Source organism: Stenella coeruleoalba (genome assembly GCF_951394435.1).
Source record: "Stenella coeruleoalba genome assembly, chromosome: 19".
Classification (NCBI taxonomy): Eukaryota; Metazoa; Chordata; class Mammalia; order Artiodactyla; family Delphinidae; genus Stenella; species Stenella coeruleoalba.
In genome coordinates, this window is record NC_137165.1 from 46,680,044 (window position 1) to 46,701,116 (window position 21,073).

General features: G+C 54.6%; 1 protein-coding gene across 1 annotated transcript in view; it reads right to left on the reverse strand.

Moving 5' to 3' along the window:
• The window catches only part of SCN4A (sodium voltage-gated channel alpha subunit 4), a 45,422-nt gene that overhangs the window by 19,137 nt on the left and 5,212 nt on the right, over positions 1 to 21,073 (reverse strand). The window contains exons 2-12 of the mRNA XM_079903582.1: positions 8,870 to 9,536; positions 8,661 to 8,780; positions 8,445 to 8,533; positions 8,018 to 8,146; positions 7,479 to 7,570; positions 5,248 to 5,508; positions 4,383 to 4,446; positions 3,988 to 4,129; positions 2,996 to 3,196; positions 2,216 to 2,369; positions 179 to 417 (exon numbers count right to left, since the gene is read on the reverse strand). Coding sequence (XP_079759708.1) covers positions 179 to 417; positions 2,216 to 2,369; positions 2,996 to 3,196; positions 3,988 to 4,129; positions 4,383 to 4,446; positions 5,248 to 5,508; positions 7,479 to 7,570; positions 8,018 to 8,146; positions 8,445 to 8,533; positions 8,661 to 8,780; positions 8,870 to 9,142 — 1,764 coding nt within the window. The 5' untranslated portion in view covers positions 9,143 to 9,536. The remainder of the gene's footprint in view (positions 1 to 178; positions 418 to 2,215; positions 2,370 to 2,995; positions 3,197 to 3,987; positions 4,130 to 4,382; positions 4,447 to 5,247; positions 5,509 to 7,478; positions 7,571 to 8,017; positions 8,147 to 8,444; positions 8,534 to 8,660; positions 8,781 to 8,869; positions 9,537 to 21,073) is intronic.

The window sequence follows — 21,073 nt, forward strand, 5'->3', positions numbered from 1 at the left end:
TGCACATCCCTGGTACATCAACTCATGCCCCCCTATACCCATATGCTGGGAAAATAACCCCAGCCTGTCCCCTTATGCCCCCTAATCGCGACCCATATTTCCACACAGCCCGTCGGGCCCTGTGGCCCCTCTCCTGTCCTGCACAGGAAGGACAGCCTCTCCCTCGTCCGCTCCCTACCAGGTTGCCCACGTTGAGCACTCTGTCAAATTGCTCCGTCATGGGGTAATGCTCCATGGCCATGAAGAGGGTGTTGAGCACAATGCAGATGGTGATGCCCAGGTCCACGAAGGGGTCCATGACGATCAAGTGGACGATGTTCTTGAACTTCATCCACGGGGTGCAGCAGTTCCATATGAGCACTTTCTGGGAACACTTGTACCACCATGGTGGGCACTTCTGGTGGGCCTCTTCCAGCTCTGGGAATAGGGTGGAAACCGATACCTGATGAGGATCCCCCCTCACGTGCTCCTTCCTCCACCGAGGTCTTTGGTGCCACCTTCCAAGCTCCACCCCCTGGAGCATCACACCTCAAGCCCCGCCCCCTCAGGGAGGCCTACTCCAAGCCCCGCCTCTCAGTGGGTCACCCTCAAGATCCATCCCTCTAGACGCTGCCCACATGGCCCCACCCCTCAGTCCCCGCCCCCCAACACGCTGTCCCTTAGCTGACCCTCAAAAAGCCACACCCTCAGCAGCCTTACCCCTAGTTCCTCTCTCTCAGTGTTCTACTTCAGCTCCGCCTTCCTGGAGCTCCCCACCCCCCAACGCGATGGGGTGACTCCCATCCTCTGCCTATGGCCCAGGGCTGCGATCTCGGCTGGGGAGGGGCCCAAGGGCCCCCAGGGAGAGGCGGGAGGCCACTGCAGGGGGTTGGGTCCCAGTTCCACCTGCTGCTGGCCAGCACCACTCAGGAGCAAACCATGGTTCCCCCCGAGGGCTCTCCCTCTCACTGCCAGTATGCCGGCCCCTCCAGACTGTCCCCAGCCAGTCCTTCCTTTCCCACCAGGGTAGCTTTCTGGAAACATCCCCTGTTCTTGCCACTCCAGCTCTAAACCCCTGGGGCTCCATAAGGCCCATGGGTGACGCTGCTTCTCCTCCTGGTCTTCCAGGCCTCTGCTGCCCATGGGGGTTCTCAGCCTGGGCGTGCTCTCATTTAATTACCACCGGAAATGGATGAGGTAAGTATATTAGTGCCCCCACGTCATAGATGAGGAAAGAGGACTCCCAGGGCAGCCCCATAGACACCTGGGTTTGAGTGCGTGATTGGGACACCCCAGAGTTTGGGGGCGGCTGAGCCGCACCCCCACCCAAGAATTAGTAAACCAGGCTGCAGATTCTACACCCCTACCCCCAACCCGGGTGCTACTGCAGGTGCCCCAAACTGTGTCTGAGGCCCCAAACTTCCCACCACAGTCCCAGCAAGGACGGCGTTGAGTGACCTCCTCGGCCAGCCCTGCCCAGCGTTCCCTGGGGCATCCTCTGGCAGGGCACAGAGACACCTGGATGCCCGTCACACAAGGTCAGCTGGGATGGGGCCCTCTAGAGGTTTGCAAAGTCCTCCAAGTCCTTCCTGGCCCAAGGCGAGACACCTGGGGAGGGGCCCGCTCCCTTCTATGTCAGATTTCCTTGCATCTCCCTCCCTTGCTTCCCCCTTTCCTCCTCCTCCCTCCCTCTCATCCATCCACACACCCATGCCTCTTCCCATTCATTAATCTTTCAGCCCACCCACCCAACCATCCATCCATCCATCCATCCATCTGTATGTCTATCCACCCTCTCCTCGTTACCTAATCCTAGTGTCCCACTGAGGCCTGGGGGGCAGCACAGGGATTTGGGGGAGTCTGTGACTCTATCTGGGCAGAGGGACCTTTGATGTTTAACTTTTACCGAGAAGATATTTGAGGAACAGGATCTCCAGTTTCCGGAACATTGGGCCTTCCTGGTTCGTATTATTATCCTGTCCTTCCCCATTGCCTTGGCAGCCCCCAAGGCCTCCCGGAAGCCCCCAGTTCCCGCCACAGCCTGGCCTCGCAGCCAGAATTGGGCCAGGGTAAGCCAGGACTATATTTATCACAGCCATTTCTTCGATGCCAATATTAAGTTACTGTCCTGAAGCTGGGCCCAGCCAGGCCCTCCCGGCCCCCACCCCGGGAGCCCAAGTAACCTGATGGGCAGGACAGGCAGAGCAGGGTGGGTATGGGGATGCCAGGCACTCACCTTCCATAGCATCTGAGATGCCGCTGTCTGCGCTGCAGCTGGGTCTTGGGGGCCCCTTCTCCCCCGCCGATGTGTCCAGGCTGCCATTGCAGTCTTTGCCGTGGGCTGGGTCCTCGTCTGCCTCCCTACCTTCCAGCGCCTGAGCGGCCTTGGCCTGTGGACCAGCAAGGGTGATGGACATAAAGTCCATTGCTGAGCCATGGGGATGGACTAATGGACGCTCAGAGCTTCTTCCTGAGTCTTTCAGGCTGGGGGCCCCTCTTTTTGGCCTGCACCCAGCTTACTGTGGGCAGGGGCGGCAACCTCGGTGGTGGTGGGGTGACAGGGTAGGGACCAAAGTGACACATCCTGAAGACCCTTCACTCTCTGAAGCCTTGACTGACCCTGCACTTCATGAGACAATGGGTAAATGTACAGCTGCTCCCCGGGGCCTCATCAGGACCCACCTCTCCCTCAGCCTGGACCCGTACGCTGCCCATAAGGAATCATAAAACCATAGGAATTGGAGCTGGAAGGCTACATCAGGTTTAACTACTCCAGATTCCTTGTTATATACGGGGAAACTGAGGCGCTGAGCTGAGAAATACTCTTTCTACTGCTTGCATGCCTCCCACCCCACCAAAGCTCCAGCCTGGGCCTTCTGTTCCCCGTCCTCTGCCTCGCAGGCCCTACCCCACGCCTCCCCCGACCCCCCTCAGCCTGCCCAGGAGCACCCAGGCTGAGGGGCAGGGAGATCCCTGGGTCCTCGGCCTCCTCTCCCTGAGTCCAGACCTTCCCCACCTCTTCCTGCTGCTTTTTGAATTTCTCCAGCATCTGCTGAAACTCTTCTTCTTTCTCCTGATTCTCGGCCAAGGTGGCCTCGTTCTGCTCAGCATATGCCATGGCCACCACCGCCAGGATCAGGTTGATGAGGTAGAAGGAGCCCAGGAAAATGATGACCACGAAGAAGATCATGTAGGTCTTGCCGGCTGCCCGAAGGGTCTGGGAGCGGGGGAGGGAGAGAGCGCGTCACATGGCACTCCCCTGCTTTCACCCACACCCATCTCCATACATCCGTCGCCCAGATAGGTAAACAGAGAGGGTCCTTCACAGAGCCCGGCAGTTTGAGGGCTTTTGAGGCAAGGTATAGCCACCCTTGGCAGGCTAAGCCACATTCTGGGGTGCTTCAAAATATATACTCAGGACCCAGACCTTCCTGGTCTCCTGGCTCAGAAAGCCCAGAGGACCTCAGCCAGACATCTTGCGATCAGAGAACCAGGATAAAAATTGGGGAACATGGGCTTTGGGATCAGCTTGAGTCCTAGCTTTCCCATAGCGCCTGGCATCTAGTAAGAGCTCAGCAAATAGTAGCTATTATTATTATTACTACTAAATATTATTATTAACATCATCATGTTAGAAACATCACCAGGAACCAGCAGGCACTGTTGCTCCAGAGCCAACCTGCCCACCTGCAAACAGTGGAAGGCAAATAATTGTGTCTGGGCAGAGTTGGAGTCCAAGCTGCCCTACCGGTTACTGTGAGGCCTGGGAGTCTGTGCCCGGCTCAGATCTCAGCTCTTAAGGCAAATGAGAAAAAGGAAGAAAGGGCTGAGGCTCAGATCTGGGCAGGTACCTAGTGTCAGAGGGCTCTGAGAACCCATATGTAGGGGCATTTAGGGGGTACCACGGAGGGGACAGACTTGTTAGGGGCCCCACCAAGCCCGGAGGAGGCTGTGGAGATGGAGGGAGGTAGCCATGGGGCTGAGGGGCAGGGCCGGGGGCCGCTGTACCAGCTGGAAGAGGTTCTCCCAATAGTCCTGTGTCATGAGGCGGAAGAGAGCCAGGAAGGCCCAGCTGAAGGTGTCATAGCTGGTGTAGCCATAGTTGGGGTTCCGCCCGGCCTTGATGCACTCGTAACCCTCAGGGCAGCGCCTGGGGATAGGATGGGCGCTGGCTTTAGGGAGAAAGGAGAGCTCCAGCCGGGAGATAGATGGGGGGATCCCAAGAGAAAACTATCCTTCCGTCTTGTCTGCATCCCCCAAAATGGAAAGTGTTCCCCCATGTCCATGAATTTTCTTTACGTTTCCATCCACCCCAGGTTCTCATCCCTAATCATCCCCCATCTTCTGACAACCCTGGGACATCTGCCCTCCACCCCCCCCACCCCCCCACCAATGTCACTCACCCAGCATCGCTGCTGTTCCCACAGAGCAGGGCGTCATTGGAGCCTTCCAGGAAATAGAAGTTCCCTTTGGGAGTCAGAGGCCACAAAGGAAACATGTCACCACATGGACACTGTGGGCACAGTACCCACCGTGCACCTGTGGACACATCTGTGTGGACCACACGCACCAAACGGATGCTGTCTGGGTGCCCCTTCCCTCTCCTTTAAGGGCAGCTCCAAGTTCCAAGGTCTCTGGGTAGATACATTTTGCTGTCAGCTCAGTGCCTAGTGTGGGGTGCCGCAGGGGTACAGAGGGATACGGGGTGGGGGACATGCATGTATGTGGATGGGGCTACCATGTGCCTGTGCAGGACCCTCAACTGAAGGGGGGGCGGATGTGGCTAGAATCCAGGATGCCAGGTTGAAGAAGGGGTACCATTTTCTCAGCTGCCAGGAGGCACCGTGTGAAGTAATAGTGGCTTTGTGAGAATGTTGCCTCGTGCGTGTGAGGCTATGAAGTCTGGGTATGTGAATAGGATGCGGGGGCCTGGCAGTGGCCCTGCCAGGGTGCGAGCATGTGGTGTGATGGAGAACAAGGAGTACGTAGGTTAGGGACTACGCACTGCTGCTTTTTATAGCCAAAGTTTGAGGATTTTCAAAGCAATTTGGCATTTGTTGTCGCACAAACCCTTTGAGAAAGGTATTGTTGTCTCCATCTTACAGGTAAAGATTCTGAGGGAGGGGGAGATGAAGCGACTTGTCAGCGGTTACCCCAGCTGGCAAGTGACGGATTTATACTCAGGTCTTCTCCATGCTCTTTGTCTCACAAAGGGCTGCCATCGGGGCTGGGAAAGACCCCACTGGCCCCCCGACCCTCCGTCCTTACCTTCGTCATTGATGTAGGCATCCCAGTCAAAGGTAGAGTTGCTGGCCCAGCTCTCCTGGCCGTCCCAGGTGTCATTGCCGTACCACGTGGTGTTGGTGTCATTGAAGGGCGGGGGCCAGCGCACACACTTCTGCCGCAGGTTTCCCATGAAGAGCTGCAGCCCCACCAGGGCAAAGACACTCAGGCAGAAGACAGTGAGTATCATCACATCTGACAGCTTTTTCACCGACTGGATCAGGGCTCCCACGATGGTCTTCAGCCCTGATCACAGGGAGGGTGAGAGCTGGGGCTGGGCAGGGCAGGGGGTAACTCACCCACTCAGTCCCTGCGAGCCTCTGCCTACTCCACCTCCTTCAAGCCCTGACTTACTTGGGGCACTGCTTGCCCGAAGCCTTCCCAAATTAGCCCCATCCTTCTCTGGTTACAACCTCCATCTGGAGCCTTGCATGGCCACCGAATCTCAGCCACTAGACAAGGGACTACGAAGACTTCACAGTGTGTTGCCCCAACTCGGAGAGCGACACCCAGCCACACAGTGGAGCTGAATACATGTCGTAAGTCAGCACTCCTGAAGGGTGTTCCTTAGAACGCTCATCTCGCAAGCTGTGCCCTTAACAGAAGGGGTTCAATCACGTTGGGGGCAGGCTGAGCTCTGGAGCGCCCTCTTGGAGGGAGGGTCCTTGTGTAGATTAGCCTAACAAGGGCTCGGAAAAGTCCTACAGAAACAAAAACTTTAATGCCACGTTTCACCTTATTTGACACAGAACCCTTTCTCTCTCTCTTTTTTTTTCTTTAATAAATTTATTTATTTTTGGCTCCATTGGGTCTTCGTTGCTACGCGCGGGCTTGCGGGCTTCTCACGGCGGCGGCTTCTCTTGTTGCGGAGCACGGGCTCTAGGCGCGCGGGCTTCAGTAGTTGTGGCTCGCAGACTGTAGAGCGCAGGCTCAGTAGTTGTGGCGCACGGGCTTAGGTGCTCCGCGGCATGTGGGATCTTCCCGGACCAGGGCTCAAACCCGTGTCCCCTGCATTGGCAGGTGGATTCTCAACCACTGCGTCACCAGGGAAGCCCCCTTTCTCTTTTAGTGCCTGTTAACACCCAAGGAACAGCAGGGTTCACTCTGAGAAGCTCTAGGCTGACTTTGCAATATTGCATTCCACTCCTCTGGACGGTCAAAGGCATAGCCAAATCGTATGGAATTCCAGGCTCAGATTCCATCGTTTATAGAAGAACCATAACTTCTTCCTTGGGCCTAATCAGTGTGTCTCTTGCTTCAGTGTGACTTTATTTCTTTTTCTTATCCTGGTATGAAAACAGATGCTCAGCAGCCTCCTTATAAAAGTCCCCTGAGCTCTGAGGATGCTGGAAGCCTGGCACCGAGGGAAGGCATTGTGGCCTTGACTCAGGGGCCAACGTGCCGTGTGGCCTTCAGTAAGCTCTTCCCTCCCGGGGTCCCTCCTTCCTCAACCGCAATTCACGAGGGCTTTGGACTAGAGGAGAACTAACGTATTTTCTAGCACTATGACTTCACAATTTCCCCTCCTCCCAGAGTCTGTTCTCCATGCCTTTTCAGATCATCTTTCTCTCCTTTAATGAACCTTCTCCAGTTTCTCCACATGCTTTTTTGAGGGTCCGGATGATCCAGATGCTAGTTATTTCATGCTTCTTGCTGCATTACTTTGGAATTGCCCTGGCCTGATTGCTTAGTGGGTATGTGGCGTGTTCATTATTGAACCCACAGGGCTGGGACTTTCCATCACTGATTCTCTGTGCCTCTCTCAGGTGGAGGTCTCTGCTCTGCCCAGTCTGTTTATTTTATTGAATACACATACCCTGTGTCAGGCATTGTTCTAAGCACCTTATTGCTATCAAGGCTTTGAATTCTCATCCACAACCGGATGAGTGGTACTGTTATTATCCACATTTCACAGATACGGAAATTGAGGCAGACAGGGAAGCCACTTACCCAAGGTCAAAGTTAGGAAGTGGTGGAGGTGGGAATTGAACCCAGGCAGTCTGGCTCCAGAATCTGTGCTCTAACCACCTTGCTATGCTGCCTCCTAAAACTCATCCTCCCACCTGGGCCCCTCTGTGTCCAGGCTTTGGTGTGGGTCCTACACCACCTGGGAGGGTTGTGACCCTGAGTCACAGAACTTGAGTGCCTGGTTCCAGGCCTGGGTGAAGGGGGAGGCCTGATGGCCTGGGCAGAGGGTCCCTGCTCCTCCCCAGTACCTGGGATGACTGTGATGGTTTTCAGGGCCCGCAGCACCCGGAAGGTTCTCAGGGCTGAGATGTTGCCCAAGTCCACAAACTCCGTCAGGTACCTGGGTGGGGAGGTTGGGGCGAGGGCTGTGTCAGAGCCGGGGGTGGGCGGTAGGGCAGAAGTCACAGGTTCTCCAGGCCCAGAAGGAGGATTCCCAAGGAATCCTCGTAGTTGGGGTTACCGTGGAGTTGCGGGGGGACAGGTCAGGCACAGCAAGTTTCCTGTCGGGGCCCGAGAGTTGGGGAAGACAGTGCAGCAGCTTTGCTGAGGAGTGGGGTTAGCAAGGGTAGCCCAGCTCTCCCGGGTGGGGACCCGTGGGACTAGGGCTCGGGGCTGCTGTGTGTGGTCATATGTGCTATGTGTAGGGGCACCGGGACAGACTCCCAGCCAGACTCCGGGAATGTGCAGCCCGCTATCTGCAAGCTGGACCCACAGCCCTGCGGTCCACCCTCTGAGGCCTGGCCCCCTCCCCTCCCCAGCCTCAGGACGCCCTCGGGGCCCTGCTCACGCCATCATGATGACGCTGAAGTCCAGCCAGTTCCAGGGGTCCCGGAGGAATGTGAAGTCTTCGATGCAGAAGCCGCGGGCCAGGATCTTGATGAGGGACTCGAAGGTGTAGATCCCCGTGAAGGTGTACCTGGCGGGGAGAGGGCCGGCCAGGGCCAGCCATGTCACGCCGGGGCCGGGGTGTGGGTGGCAGTGATGGGCCTCCTGGGAAGGAGGGCACAGAAGTGACACGTGCCACCCAGGGGCTGAGGACATTGGGTGACAGTGTGTGCCATTCCGGGGACTTAAGGTGTTTGTTGATGGGGGTGGCAGTGACAGCGTTTGTCTCCCTGGAAGACAAGAGCAGTCTCACTCTGGGCATCCTCAGAGTGCACACCTGGGACCGGCAGACACCTGGGACCGGGGGACCGGGGGAGGGGGAGACTTACTCCACATGCTTAGACCAGGAAGGCGGGTCGCTCATGGTCATGAACACGCAGTTGGTCAAGATGGTGATCATGATGAACATGCTGAACAGCGTTGGGGGGAGAGTCAAGGAAAGTGAGGGAGCAGGTGGGAGGGGAGGTGGAAGGAGGGCCTCCTGCCCACCCCCGAGCCCCCCCCGCCTCTCCCCGCCCCTGCGCTCGCCCCACTCGGGCAGGATATGAGTGGATGAGCACCTTGATGGCGTAGCGTCTGAGGGTGCTGAAGGGGCTCAGCACGTAGAGAGCAGGGGTGGCGGAGAAGCGGAAGATGGCCTTGCCCTTGTTGAGCACGATGAAGGTCTGCGGCGGGGAGAGAGCTGTGAGGCCTGGGACAGGCAGACAGCTTGACAGTGGACAGACGGGTGGGGGGAAGCCTCCCAGGCCCGGACCTTCTTGTCGCTGTAGTAGGGATCCAGCTCCTCCAGGGGGATGCCGATGACCTCCGGCGGGGGGTCCCCATAGATGAGCGGCAGGCTCTTGCCCGCCTCCAGGTCACTGCACGGCTTCTGTTCGGGCTCCTCGATCTCCATCTGCTTGTTCCGCTGCTGCCGGGCCTCCTCCTCCACCACCCGCCGTTCTATGGCTGCCTGGGACTCCCGGGTGAAGGGGCGCAGACTCTCGGGGCCCAGAGGCACCACCGCGGGCAGAGATGAGGTGGCCATCCTCGCATCCTGGGCTCAGGGGCCAGCAGGGCGGCAGGCAGCTGGGACGGCTGCAGCGTGCAGCCCCCGGGGTGCTGGGCGGCCACCCCGCCCTGGACCTGCTGTCCGCTACTCACCTCCTGCCTGACCAGGGGCCAGGGCGGGGAGGTCGGCGTGCAGGCCCTTCTGGGGCTGGGAGATGTGCCTGCCGGGCCCAGGTGCTGCTGCACAGGTGCTGGACACAAGAGCATCACCCCCAAGCCCCGCACCGCACTCTCCCCAGCAAGGGCTTGGCTGCACTCTGCACTGACAGCAAACCAACCAGGTCCTCTTCCGCCTTCGAGACTTGGGGCCAATGCCCCAGTGCCTTCAACCGTCTCCTGGTCCCAAGGTCTGGGGACTGTGTGGCTTCAGCCTATGGGGACAGAGAAAAACCACAGCTGGCTATGCCCATGTGACCTCTATCCAGCAGTGAGGCAGAAAGGAATCAGATGTGAAACGTGAGGGTGGATTGAGGATGGGCCGAGGTGAGGGGCCTGAGGGGGTCAGCCTAACGCAGGAATGGCAAACGGATTACACCTTGAGGGCTGACTTGGATCTGCTGCTGTTGGCTGCATTGGAGATGCGGGCAAAGACTATCAAGATTGCAGCCAGACTCAGTGCAAAAAGACTGCTGTGATTGATTAGTGATGTCTGCCAGGGGCATGAGAAAGGAGAATGTGGTACACCTGCCTGTACTCACCGTATCTGGCCTGGAGGGAAGAGAAAAGGAAGATGTGGGAATGTGGAGTGCCCTGTCCTGAGCTTTGGGGAGGTGTGATGTTGGTCGGGGAGAGGGAAGAAGGAAGGTTCCCGGGCACTGCCAAGGATCCCACCAGCTCCCTCCCCCAGGACCCATGGGACCTAACCCATGGGCAGGCAGGGGGAGCTGGAGTGGGAAAATGCAGGGTGTGTGTGTGGGGGGTCATGTCAGGAGAGCCTGAGGATGCTGACGTGGAAGAGAAGGACACACAGGAAAGGTCCTGGAGACAAGGAGACGGACAGTTTCAATGGTGGGGGCAGGGCTAGAGCTCCCAGGGACTGCTTTTGGCTGGTGGTCCCTGTATGAACTGGGCTGATAGAAGGGTCCCCACCAGGAGCTGCAGAGGCCTGTGAGAGCTGCGCAGCCCTCCTGAGCCTGTTCCCTGTGGAAGCAAGGTGGTAGGTCACTTATTGCAAAGGCCCTGGGGAATGACCCGCATCAGCAGGCAGGCACAGGGACACCACAGCAGCCTGGTCACACACACAGCCATCACTAGGCCCGCACGGACAGATGCCCCGGAACCACCCCTCCACCAGAGGGCCTCAGACAGAGCCCCCAGAGACACCCAGGGCTACACCGGAGGGTAGCCCTGTCACAGCGGGCCCAGAAGCCTGAGCAGTGCCCCTGCCCTGGCCAGTGCAGGCATTTCCTCAGACTTGGTCAACAGGTGGGGAGGGCGGCCCAGGGAGTAGCCGGAGCCATTGGGCAGAGCTGGCCACGCCCCCTGCCTGGCTGCCCAGCTGCTCCCTCCCGGGGAGTCGTGTTTCCACGGGGATGACTCTGCTCATTCCTGCTGACCCCGTCCCTCAGCTGCTCATTGGCCCCATCGTGTGTGTGGGAGTGTGTGTGCACAAACACACACGTGTACACACGAGCGCAGACACACGAGAGCGCACGCCCAGCCTGAAACCACCCCTCACGCTGACCTCACAGTTGCACCTACCACTTGCCACATACCTTTGCTCCTTCTTCCCCGTCACTGGCCTCACGTACGTGCCCAAACAGAAGACACTGGCGTGCCAGGCGGCCCTGGCGGGACCACGGCCACTCGGCGGCCTCCCAGTTCACTTGCCCCGCTTGGCAACAATCCTCTGGCCTGATGCTGCCCCCTCTCTCCCTCGCAGGCGCCCAAGTGGAACCACAGATAACCAGAGATGAACAGTCTGGCTCAGGCCCCAGCACCCATGGAAACTGCGCTCACCAGAGGCACCAGAGGCCCCGATCAGTCAGACCCAGTGGTTTCTGTGCAGCCGACCCTCCCTCGCACATCTCACGGCCACGGCCTCTCTTCTCAGGAGGAGAGCGTGGCCTCCCCGTCCGGCCACTCTCTCTACATCTGCTCTGTGAGCCCCTCCTTCCTGCCCCTGGAAGACGCTGCTTCTCCAGGGCCTGGTCTGCAGCCCTGTTTGCCTTTCACAGCAGGCACGTCTCCCGTGCCCTCCTCTGCCACGGGAACAACCACCGTCCACCTCCTTTCCGTGGTTTCTGTTCCCACTTCCCTGACGGCCCCAGACCCGTCAAGTCACGGCTCCCCTTCATGTGCAGCCGCCACATTGGCAGCTCTCAGGTCAATGGTGATTCACGCCCTCCTTGTGCGATGATCTGTGGTCTGTCTCCCCCCACCAGACTCCTCACAGGCCTGGGCTTGGGGTCACCCCTGAACCAGTGCCTGGCACACTGGCATGGGAGCAACGGGTGGCACAGCCAGCCTGGCACCTCCTCCTGCTGGCCCCCAGTGGGCCTCCAATGGACTCCTCACCTCTCCCTTTGAAACCTGCACTTCACTGTAGATTCCTCTCCTCCTACCCTCTTCACCAGCCCTGAAGCGCTTCACATCTGGATGTCTTGTTATGTGAGTGGGTAAATGCCCTCCTTGGCTAGGCCAGTGGAGGCAATGGTTTTGGTTGCTGGTGGCTGAAAGCACCCTGGTGGCACATCTGGTCAGTTCCCAAGCCATGCTGAGGCTCCTTCCCAGCACCCACATGTCTCTCCATCCTCCAGGCTACTGCTGCTTCGTCACCCCTCACCTGCTCTATTCAAATAGCCTCCCACCTGCATCCCTACCTCCTGCCTGGCTCCCCTCCAAGCCAGCATCCCCATTTCTAAAATCACGAATCTGATCATGTCACCTTCTGCTTAATCCTTCGGTGGCTTCCCACTGCTTAATAATGTGTCCACGCTCCTCCACGCGGGTCGCAAGGCCCTGCACGATCCGATCCCTGCCTCGTGGCCCATCACTTCACCACACACACCCACCCTCTGGCCATGCTGCCTCCATTTTCACAAAAGGGCCAAACTGTTTCCCACCGAAGCCCATGCCTTTGCTTATGGTCTGCTTGCCGCCTGGAGCACTCCTTCTTTTTGGCATCCCGGAGAGCTTTAATTCGTCCTTCCAGACTCAACCTACACAAGAACCACCACCTCCAGGAAGCCCTCCCTGGGCACCCTGGCTGAGCGGATTGCTCCTTTGTACCACCAGTGTGCCTAACACTGGATAAAAGGTTATCAAATGAATGAATGGATGAGAGGACCCTTCCACCTTAGCCCGTTTCTCCTTTGAGCCCACCCTGAACTTAAATCATAACCAGAAACTGGATCTCTGATATCGCCACTCACACATTCCCCTCCCCCACCTCCTACTGCTTAGCTCAAGGGCCCTGTTGTGTAATCCCTGGGCTTCTTCTTACACTCAGTCCTTGACCCTGAGATTTCTCCCTCTCCGTCAGCCCCTCAGACTTCACCTCCCTCCTCTTCCAGCCTCCGTTACAAGATCCATCACCATAATCCCTCCCTCGAAAATACGCTTAACTGCAGCCTTCTCTCTCCTTCCACCCGCCTCACCTGGGGAAACCTCAGCCTGCCCGGCCTGGCTGTGCTCTTCCTGAGGCAGCCCTGAGCTGCTGGATGCTGTCGCAGCCAAGGCAGGACTTCGCTGGGTTCACGCTGTCTCTGTGGTTATAAACCCCGGGTTTGCCCTCGGTGCCGCCCTCTAAGTGTAGGTTTCTCTGTGAGTCTCGCTTTTCCACTTTTTGAGAACAACTATTTCGTGCTTCTCTTCTTTCCTCAACACCCCCATAGTCTTCCCCATGATGCTCCCAGCTGGTGACTCTGTCTGTCTTCACTGAGAAAACAGGATCCGTCACACACAAACCAACAGAACTGTCCTCACTGCCCGCCCCTTCCTCCTCTGTCCGGATAACAAAAGAAGACTCAAGACCAGGACTTCCACTTGGTCTCAGGCCCCTGACCCCGCCTGCCTTCCCGAGGACCTCCTTCTCTACTTACCTTCTCTCTCTCCCACCACCAGTGGTGACAGAAACCGCCCTCCCGGCCCCAGGCCTCCCTTCGCGCTTACTCTAATTTTCTGTTCCTCTTCATGGACACACTTCTTGGAAAGTGTCTACACCAGCTGTTTTTCCTTACCTTTGCTCTCTCTCCAACCCCTTCCAACCTGGCGTACATTCCCCCCACTCCACGGAAGTGGCTTTTGTCAAGTCACTAGCACCCTCCCTGCTGCCAAGTCTGCTGAACACGTTTCTGTCTTCACTTCCCTCAACCTCATAGAAACATTCAACCCAGTTGGCTGCAGTCCCCTTCTGGACAGGCTCTCTCCTCTCAGCCTCCACGACAGCTCACCCATAGTTTACCTCCTGCCTCTCCGGCTGTTCCTTCTCAATCTCAGGGCTCTGTCTGGGTCTGGGTGGCATCATTCCTATGACTGTAAGTAGTGTTCTAGGAGTATGTTAAACCCCTCCTCTGAACTCCAGACCGATATATTTAACTGGCTACTGGACCCCACCATGTGGATAGCTAACAGGCATCCAGTCGACAGCATCTGGAATGAAACATTTGTCAAGGACCTATCATATAGCACAGGAAACTGTGCTCAATATTATGTAACAACGTAAATAGGAAAAGAATTTGAAAAAGAATAGATGCATGTATATGTATAAATGAATCACTTTGCTGTACACCTGAAACTAACACAACATTGTTAATCAACTATACTCCAATATAAAATAAAAAGTTAAAAAAAAAGAAATAGATTCTCAAAAAGCAAACAACCCAATCAAAAAATGGGCAGAAGATCTAAACAGACATTTCTCCAAAGAAGACACACAGATGGCCAACAGGTACATGAAAAAGTGCGCCACATCGCTAATTACTGGAGAAATGCAAATCAAGATGACAAAGAAGTCTCACCTCACTCTGGTCAGAATGGCCATCATCAAAAAGTCTACAGATAATAAATGCTGGAGAGAGTGTGAAGAAAAAGGAACCCTCCTACACTGTTGGTGGGAATGTAAATTGGTACAACTATTATGGAGAACAGGCTCTGCTCCCATAAAGGGTTACAGCCAACTATGAAGCTTGAGGACACAGTCCACCCAAGACCGTTCTCATTTCTGATATCAGTTGCAAGGTCAGGGGTCCTCAATACCACTGTCTTACCCACCGTCTTCCTCAATCCAGGAAATGGTACCACCATCCAGCCAAGTCCAAATTTGCTCAAGTCAAAAACGGAGGTGTCGGGCTTCCCTGGTGGCCCAGTGGTTAAGAATCCGCCTGCCCGTGCAGGGGACACAGGTTCGAGCCCTGATCCAGGAAGATCCCACAGGCCACGGAGCAACTACGCCAGTGCGCCACAACTACTGAGTCTGCGCTCTAGAGGCCGCGAGCCACAACTACTGAGCCCACGTGCCACAACTACTGAAGCCCGCATGCCTAGAGCCCGTGCTCTGCAACAAGAGAAACCACCATAATGAGAAGCCTGCGCACCGCAATGAAGAGTAGCCCCTGCTCGCCACAACTAGAGAAAGCCCGCTCGCAGCAACGAAGACCCAACGCAGCGAAAAATAAAATAAATTTATTTTAAAAAAGCAGGTGTCTTTGTGAATTCTCCTTTTCCCTCACCTCTACATTCAGCCTGTCCAAAGTTCTGTTAATACCATCTCCAAAACATACCTAACCTCTCCTTTTTCCCCTGGTCCATTTCACAACAATTTCTTACAATAGCTACCTGCTTTTGCCCCTGGCCTCTCCAAACCAGTCCGAGGAAGCAGCAGGTGCTGTTTTAAAAACAAGAAACTAGGGACTTCCCTGGTGGCACACTGGTTAAGAATCCACCTGCCAATGCAGGGACACGGGTTCCAGCCCTGATCAGGGAAGATCCCACATGCCGTGGAGCAACTAAGCCCGTGTGCCACAACTACTGAAGCCTGTGCGCTTAGAGCCTGTGCTCCGCAGCAAGAAAAGCCCCCGTTCGACATAACTAGAGAAAACCCACGCGCAGCAAATGAAGACCCAATGCAGCCATAAATAAATAAATAAATAAATAAAATAAAAATAAAAACAAGAAACTAATCATGTTGTTTCTCCTGCTTAAATGTCTCTAGTCACATCCTGTTGCGCTTAGAATAAAACCTAAGGCCCTGGTGATCCAGCCCCGATCTGCCTCTTCGCCTTTGTCTGCTGATCTGTCCTCCTGGCCGCCTTCCAGCTCCTTGACCACCAGACTCATGCCTGCCTTTGGGCCTTTGCTCTCCCTGGAGCTCTTGTCTCCCCGCTCTTCACATGGTCTAGGCTCTAATGTCCTAGACATTACTCCCCGGTCTAGGCTCTAATGTCCCTTCTCCAAGAGGATTTCTCCTCCTCAACTCTCTATTACAGTCCCTTGTATTTTCCTTGACATCATTTATCATAGTTTGTAATCACTTGTCTATTGGCCTAATTCATTCTTCTGTCTCCTCCACCAGACGGAAATGCCAAGAGAGCGGGAACCACGTCTTGTCTAGGTCACCATGGCCAATCCCAGTGCTGAGCACACAGCAGACACTCAGTGAGTGGATGAGGCCTTGGATACTGATCTTTCTGGGAATAGAATGGATTCTGATACATTTCACCCATTCATTCATTCATTCATCCATCCATCCATCCACCCATCCATTCATTCTGTTCATAAGTCAGAACCTGAGCTAGCCCTGAGTAGGTAACAAAGGTGCATCTGCTGGGCATCCTGCCTTCCAAGAGCTGATAGCTGGGGAGAAGGTGGACATGGGCACACGAAGCTATGGTACAAGGAAAAAGAATTGCCCTCCCTAAAGAAGGGAGTTGATTGTGCTATGGGAGTTCAGGTGGATGAGTGGTGACTTCCAGGCTGGGGGCAGGAAAGATGTGTCTTTTCAGTTGGGTCTCAAAGGATGAGTAAGTTGTGAGCACAGGGAAATGGAGAGGAAGGACACTCCAGGGAAAGGGAACAGACAGAACAAAGGCAGATTCAGGACACAGGGAACTACACCGTGTCAGTCTTTGGGGGGCATGGGATCTGTTTAGGGTTTTGGGGGAGGCGGGTTGGGCAGCTAGGCCAGAGCCTTGAAGACCATGTCTGGGGGTCTGGAGTTCATCCTGCAGCTTTGGAGAGCCCCTCCCAGGGGTGGTGGGCCTGGGTGGGGCCACACTGGCCAGCATGTATATGCTTCCTGCTCACCCTCACAACGTGTCTAGAATAGAGGGACAAACTGTGTTGTTTGCAGTGGCACCAGCGGAAAATGAGAGGACATCTGGGGTGTATGCGTGGTGACTTTCTGGCAGAGACAAGCACTGATAATGTCCCATGTAACTGGCTGGGCGACTTGCTGGCAGATCTCCACGTGGCCCCTCAAGTTACAACCCAGAGTAAAGAGAGCCACGTGACAGCTTGACCCCTCCTTCCACCAGCCACAGATCAGTCTCTGGCCTCCACCCCAGCCTGTTCCTGAGATGTGGTGGCTGAGGGCCTGAGGGCACCTCTTCCCACTGAATTTAAGAAGGTTAGATACAAATAACAAATGCTGGAGAGGGTGTGGAGAAAAGGGAACCCTCCTACACTGTTGGTGGGAATGTAAGTTGGTGTAGTCACTATGGAAAACAGTATGGAGGTTCCTCAGAAAACTAAAAATAGAACTACCATATGATCCAGCAATCCCACTCCTGGGCATATACCCAGACAAAACTATAATTCAAAAAGATATGGATACATGCACCCTTACGTTCATTGCAGCACTATTCACAATAGCCAAGACATGGAAACAACTTAAATGTCCATCGACAGATGAATGGATAAAGAAGATGTGGTATATATATATAATGGAATACTATTCAGCCATAAAAAAGAATGAAATGATGTCATTTGCAGCAACATGGATGCAACTAGAGATTATCACACTAATTGAAGTAAGTCAGAAAGAGAAAGACAAATATGATATGATATCACTTACATGTGGACTCTAAAATATGGCACAAATGAACCTATCTACAAAATAAAAAAAGACTCACAGTCATAGAGAACAGACTTGTGGTTGCCAAGAGGGAGGGGAGGAGGGAGAGGGATGGACTGGGAGTCTGGGGTTAGTAGATGCAAACTATTACATTTATTTTTATTTTATTTTATTTTATTTATTTAGGCTGCACCGGGTCTTTGTTGCTGCATGCGGGATCTTTAGTTGTGGCATGCAGTCTTCTTAGTTGCGGCATGTGGGCTTCTTAGTTGCAGCACGTTTGTGGGATCTAGTTCCCAGACCAGGGATCGAACCTGGGCCTCCTGCATTGGGAGCGTGGAGTCTTACCCACTGGACCACCAGGGAAGTCCCCAAACTATTACATTTAGGATGGATAAACAACAAGGTCCTACTGTATAGCACAGGGAACTATGTCCAGTCTCCTGGGATAAACCGGAAAAGAACATAAAAAAAGAATGTCTATATGTGTATAACTGAGTCAACTTTGCTGTACAGCAGAGATTGCCACAACATTGTAAATCAACTACACTTCAATAAAAAAACAGAGAATAGGGCTTCCCTGGTGGCGCGGTGGTTGAGAGTCCGCCTTCCGATGCAGGGGATCCGGGCTCGTGTCCCGGTCCGGGAGGATCCCGCGTGCCGCGGAGTGGCTGGGCTTGTGAGCCGTGGCCGCTGAGCCTGCGCGTCCGGAGCCTGTGCTCCGCAACGGGAGAGGCCACAACAGTGAGAGGCCCGCGTACAGCAAAAAACAAAACAAAACAAAAAAAAACAGAGAATAAAAGAATGTTAGCGTTGCAAGGACCCAAGAGATCGAGTCCAACTCCCTCATTTTATAGATGAGGAAACTAAGGCCCAGAGAAGAGTAGTGACTCTCCCAGATCACACATTTATTCATTCAACAAACATCTCCTGAGCATCTGTTCTATGCCGGGCTCTGTTTTGGGAGCCAGGGATACAGGAGTGGCAAAGTCCCTGTCCTCACTGAGCTTGCATTCCCGAGAGAGGAGGCAGATAATAAATAGGGAAGCAAATAAGATAATTTTAGAGAATGATAAATGAAAAGTTGAGTCAGGACTAAAACACTGCTCCCTGGGCGCCAGGGCCCATTTAGTAAGTGAGAAGCTCCATCGGAAACTGCGTCAAAACGGAAGTTTGGGCAGAAGTGGTGGGTAAAGTCTTGGGGGCCTAGAGGCAAGGGGTGGGAAAGGAAGCGTCTGGAGTCAGGGAGCCAGGCTGGGGCCAGCTGTCCACAGGCAGGGAGCCGAGGGGGAGGACACTGGAGGGTGAGGCGGCTCTTCTCTGGAGCAGGTCCAGCCCTGCATTATCTCCCTCTGTGAGGCTGCCAGATTGAACACCCAATTCCAGATATAGTCTGACCACAGAGAGAGGCCTTTTTTCCTTGGCCTAGACGCCCATTGAATTCATTGATCCCAAGACGGCATTTACTTTTTCAGCAGCCCACTTACAAGGTGACTTTACAGTCACCCCTGGAGCTTTTCGTCATGAGCTATGGCCACATTAGATCTTCCCTGTCCTATAATTGTGCAGTTGATTTTTCTCTTTTAAATACAGGTGGACCTCAACAAAATATTAGCAAATCAAACCCAACAGTATATGAAAAGAACTATACAACCAAATGGGATTTATCCCAGGTATGCAAGGCAGGTTCAATATTAGAAATCACTTAATGTTAATCTGTCACATCAACAGGCTGAAGAAAAATCATCTGATCACATCAATGAATGCAGAAAAAGGATTTGACAAAATCCAACCCATTCATGATAAAAACTCTCAGCAAACTAGGAATAGAGGGGAACTTCCTCAACCTGATAGAGAACATTTAAAAAGATCCTATAGCTAACATAGTACTTGATGGTGAGAAACTAGACGTTTTCCCACTAAGTTCAGAAAAAAGGCAAGGATGTTGCCTCTCTCCACTCCTTTTCAATATCATACTGGAAGTCCTAGCTAATGCAATAAGACAATAAAAGAAAAGAAAACGTATACAGATTGGGAAGGAAAAAACAAAATTGTCTTCGTTCACAGATGACATGATTGTCTTTGTACAAAGTCTAAAAGGGTCAACCAAAAAACCCCCTCCTGGAACTAATAATGATCATAGCTAGGATGCAAGGTTAATATAAATCCAGGTGTAGGATGTTCCATCTACTTCTACTTAAATTCCCCTCATTCATTGCACCTCTTCACCTGCAGTCTTTCGTGAAGGTTTGTTGAATCTTGATGCTGCCTCTCCGTTCAAGGCCAGTCCCTCACAGCTGAGTGTCTGTGATCCAGATTGTCCCTAATTATTGGCCAAACAAGGCTCAGGACAGACACCCCACCACCACCACCACCTCTTGCCACTATATGCTTCTAGAACCTTCTCTTCCTGGGACACCAAGCTTTCAGGGAAGGTCCTTCAACCCACCTAGCTGCACTTCATTGGCTTGAAACCCTCCCCTGCCTTCCCCTCCCACTACCCCCCACCCCCAGGAGCCTCAGCCATGCCCCGCCAGCCTGAGATATAAAAGCTACTGTGAGAAACTCCCAGAAGGTTGAGAATGGAGGTGACCTTCCCCTCACAGCCTTCCCGTTCACTCTAGGGCACATCCCCCAGGATGCAGAGATGGTGGATAGCTTGCTGGCCTTGCTCAGGCTCCAGTCACCATCCCTCTTGCCAACCAAGCATACCCTTCCTCTCCGGTAAAGCTGCAGTCCAGGCTCAGGCTGTTTTGCTTCTCTGTGGATTAGGAGCAAAATTACCCAGAGCTGCGGTCAGCCAGTGGCGGCCCCCCCTCAAGCTTCACCTGCAGTGAGGGCTCAGACTCAGAACTTTCTGAGAGACCGAAACAGATCAAACTTTTTCTGTCCTGGCCAAGGATAGCACCGTACATCCTGGTGGCCTACTTCCCAACTTCCTGCATTTCCACTGTGGCCCAGCTCCAAGAATGCAAGATGGAGCCCTATGTCCCTAAGCTGGGGCAGGCTGAAGGGTGGGCGCGGGAAGGGGGTAGCTGTGTTGTTTCTCTGCCAGCACTGAGGACCCCGGCCTTGGCAGGCCAGGGGCCCGGAGGAGGTCACCCCAGGTGGCCCTCCCCTCCTGGTCTAACACTCTCTGCAGAGGAAATGTGCTCCAAGAGGTCTTGGAGGGCAGCCTGGAGCCCAGTGCAGAAACCTCCGGACACTCAGGAACTCTGAGAGTTCCGGAGACCAGCAGGGTCACGGCGGGGGTGGGGGTGGGGTACCCTGGGCAAGGGCTGGGCTGGGGCTGACTGCATTTTCCAGGTGGTGTTCACTGGGTCAGAACAAGCCTCCCTTTTTCAGGCACCTGATTCAACCAGCCTGATGCTCCGTCCCCGCTATGGGGAAAGAATGCGTGATCATAGAGGCCACGTTTATTTTGTCCTTACTGTATGGCAAGGTTGGCTTCCTGTTCAGGGTATTTTGTCCGCCCCTCTCCCCTCAATCATCTCTGGCTCTGCCAATCCCCAAAGGCTCTCTAAGAACATCCTCTAGTTTTTCCCCAGCCTGCCTCCTCCTCCCGAAGCTGACTCTTTTCCTCCACCCAGAGTGCTTCTGGTCAACTAGGGGTCTGATGAAATAAAAACCCACAAATGGGCTGTGTTGGGTTTTGTGAACCGTGCCCCTTCCCGCTAAACCCTCCCAGCTCATCAGTCCGCCCTGGAAGCCTTTTCTCCCCAGAAGCAAAGGCCAGAGAGTGGGTTTCCCCTCCCAAGACTGAGCCTTAAATCAAAGGAGTTTCTCTCATCTCAAGATGTAGAATTCCAGGCCTCGGTCAGCGTCAGCTCAGGAAAGAGTCTATTTGGAGCGGGTGGGGGGCCGGGGGTGTTGGTTCCTCTGTTCCCCAAACCT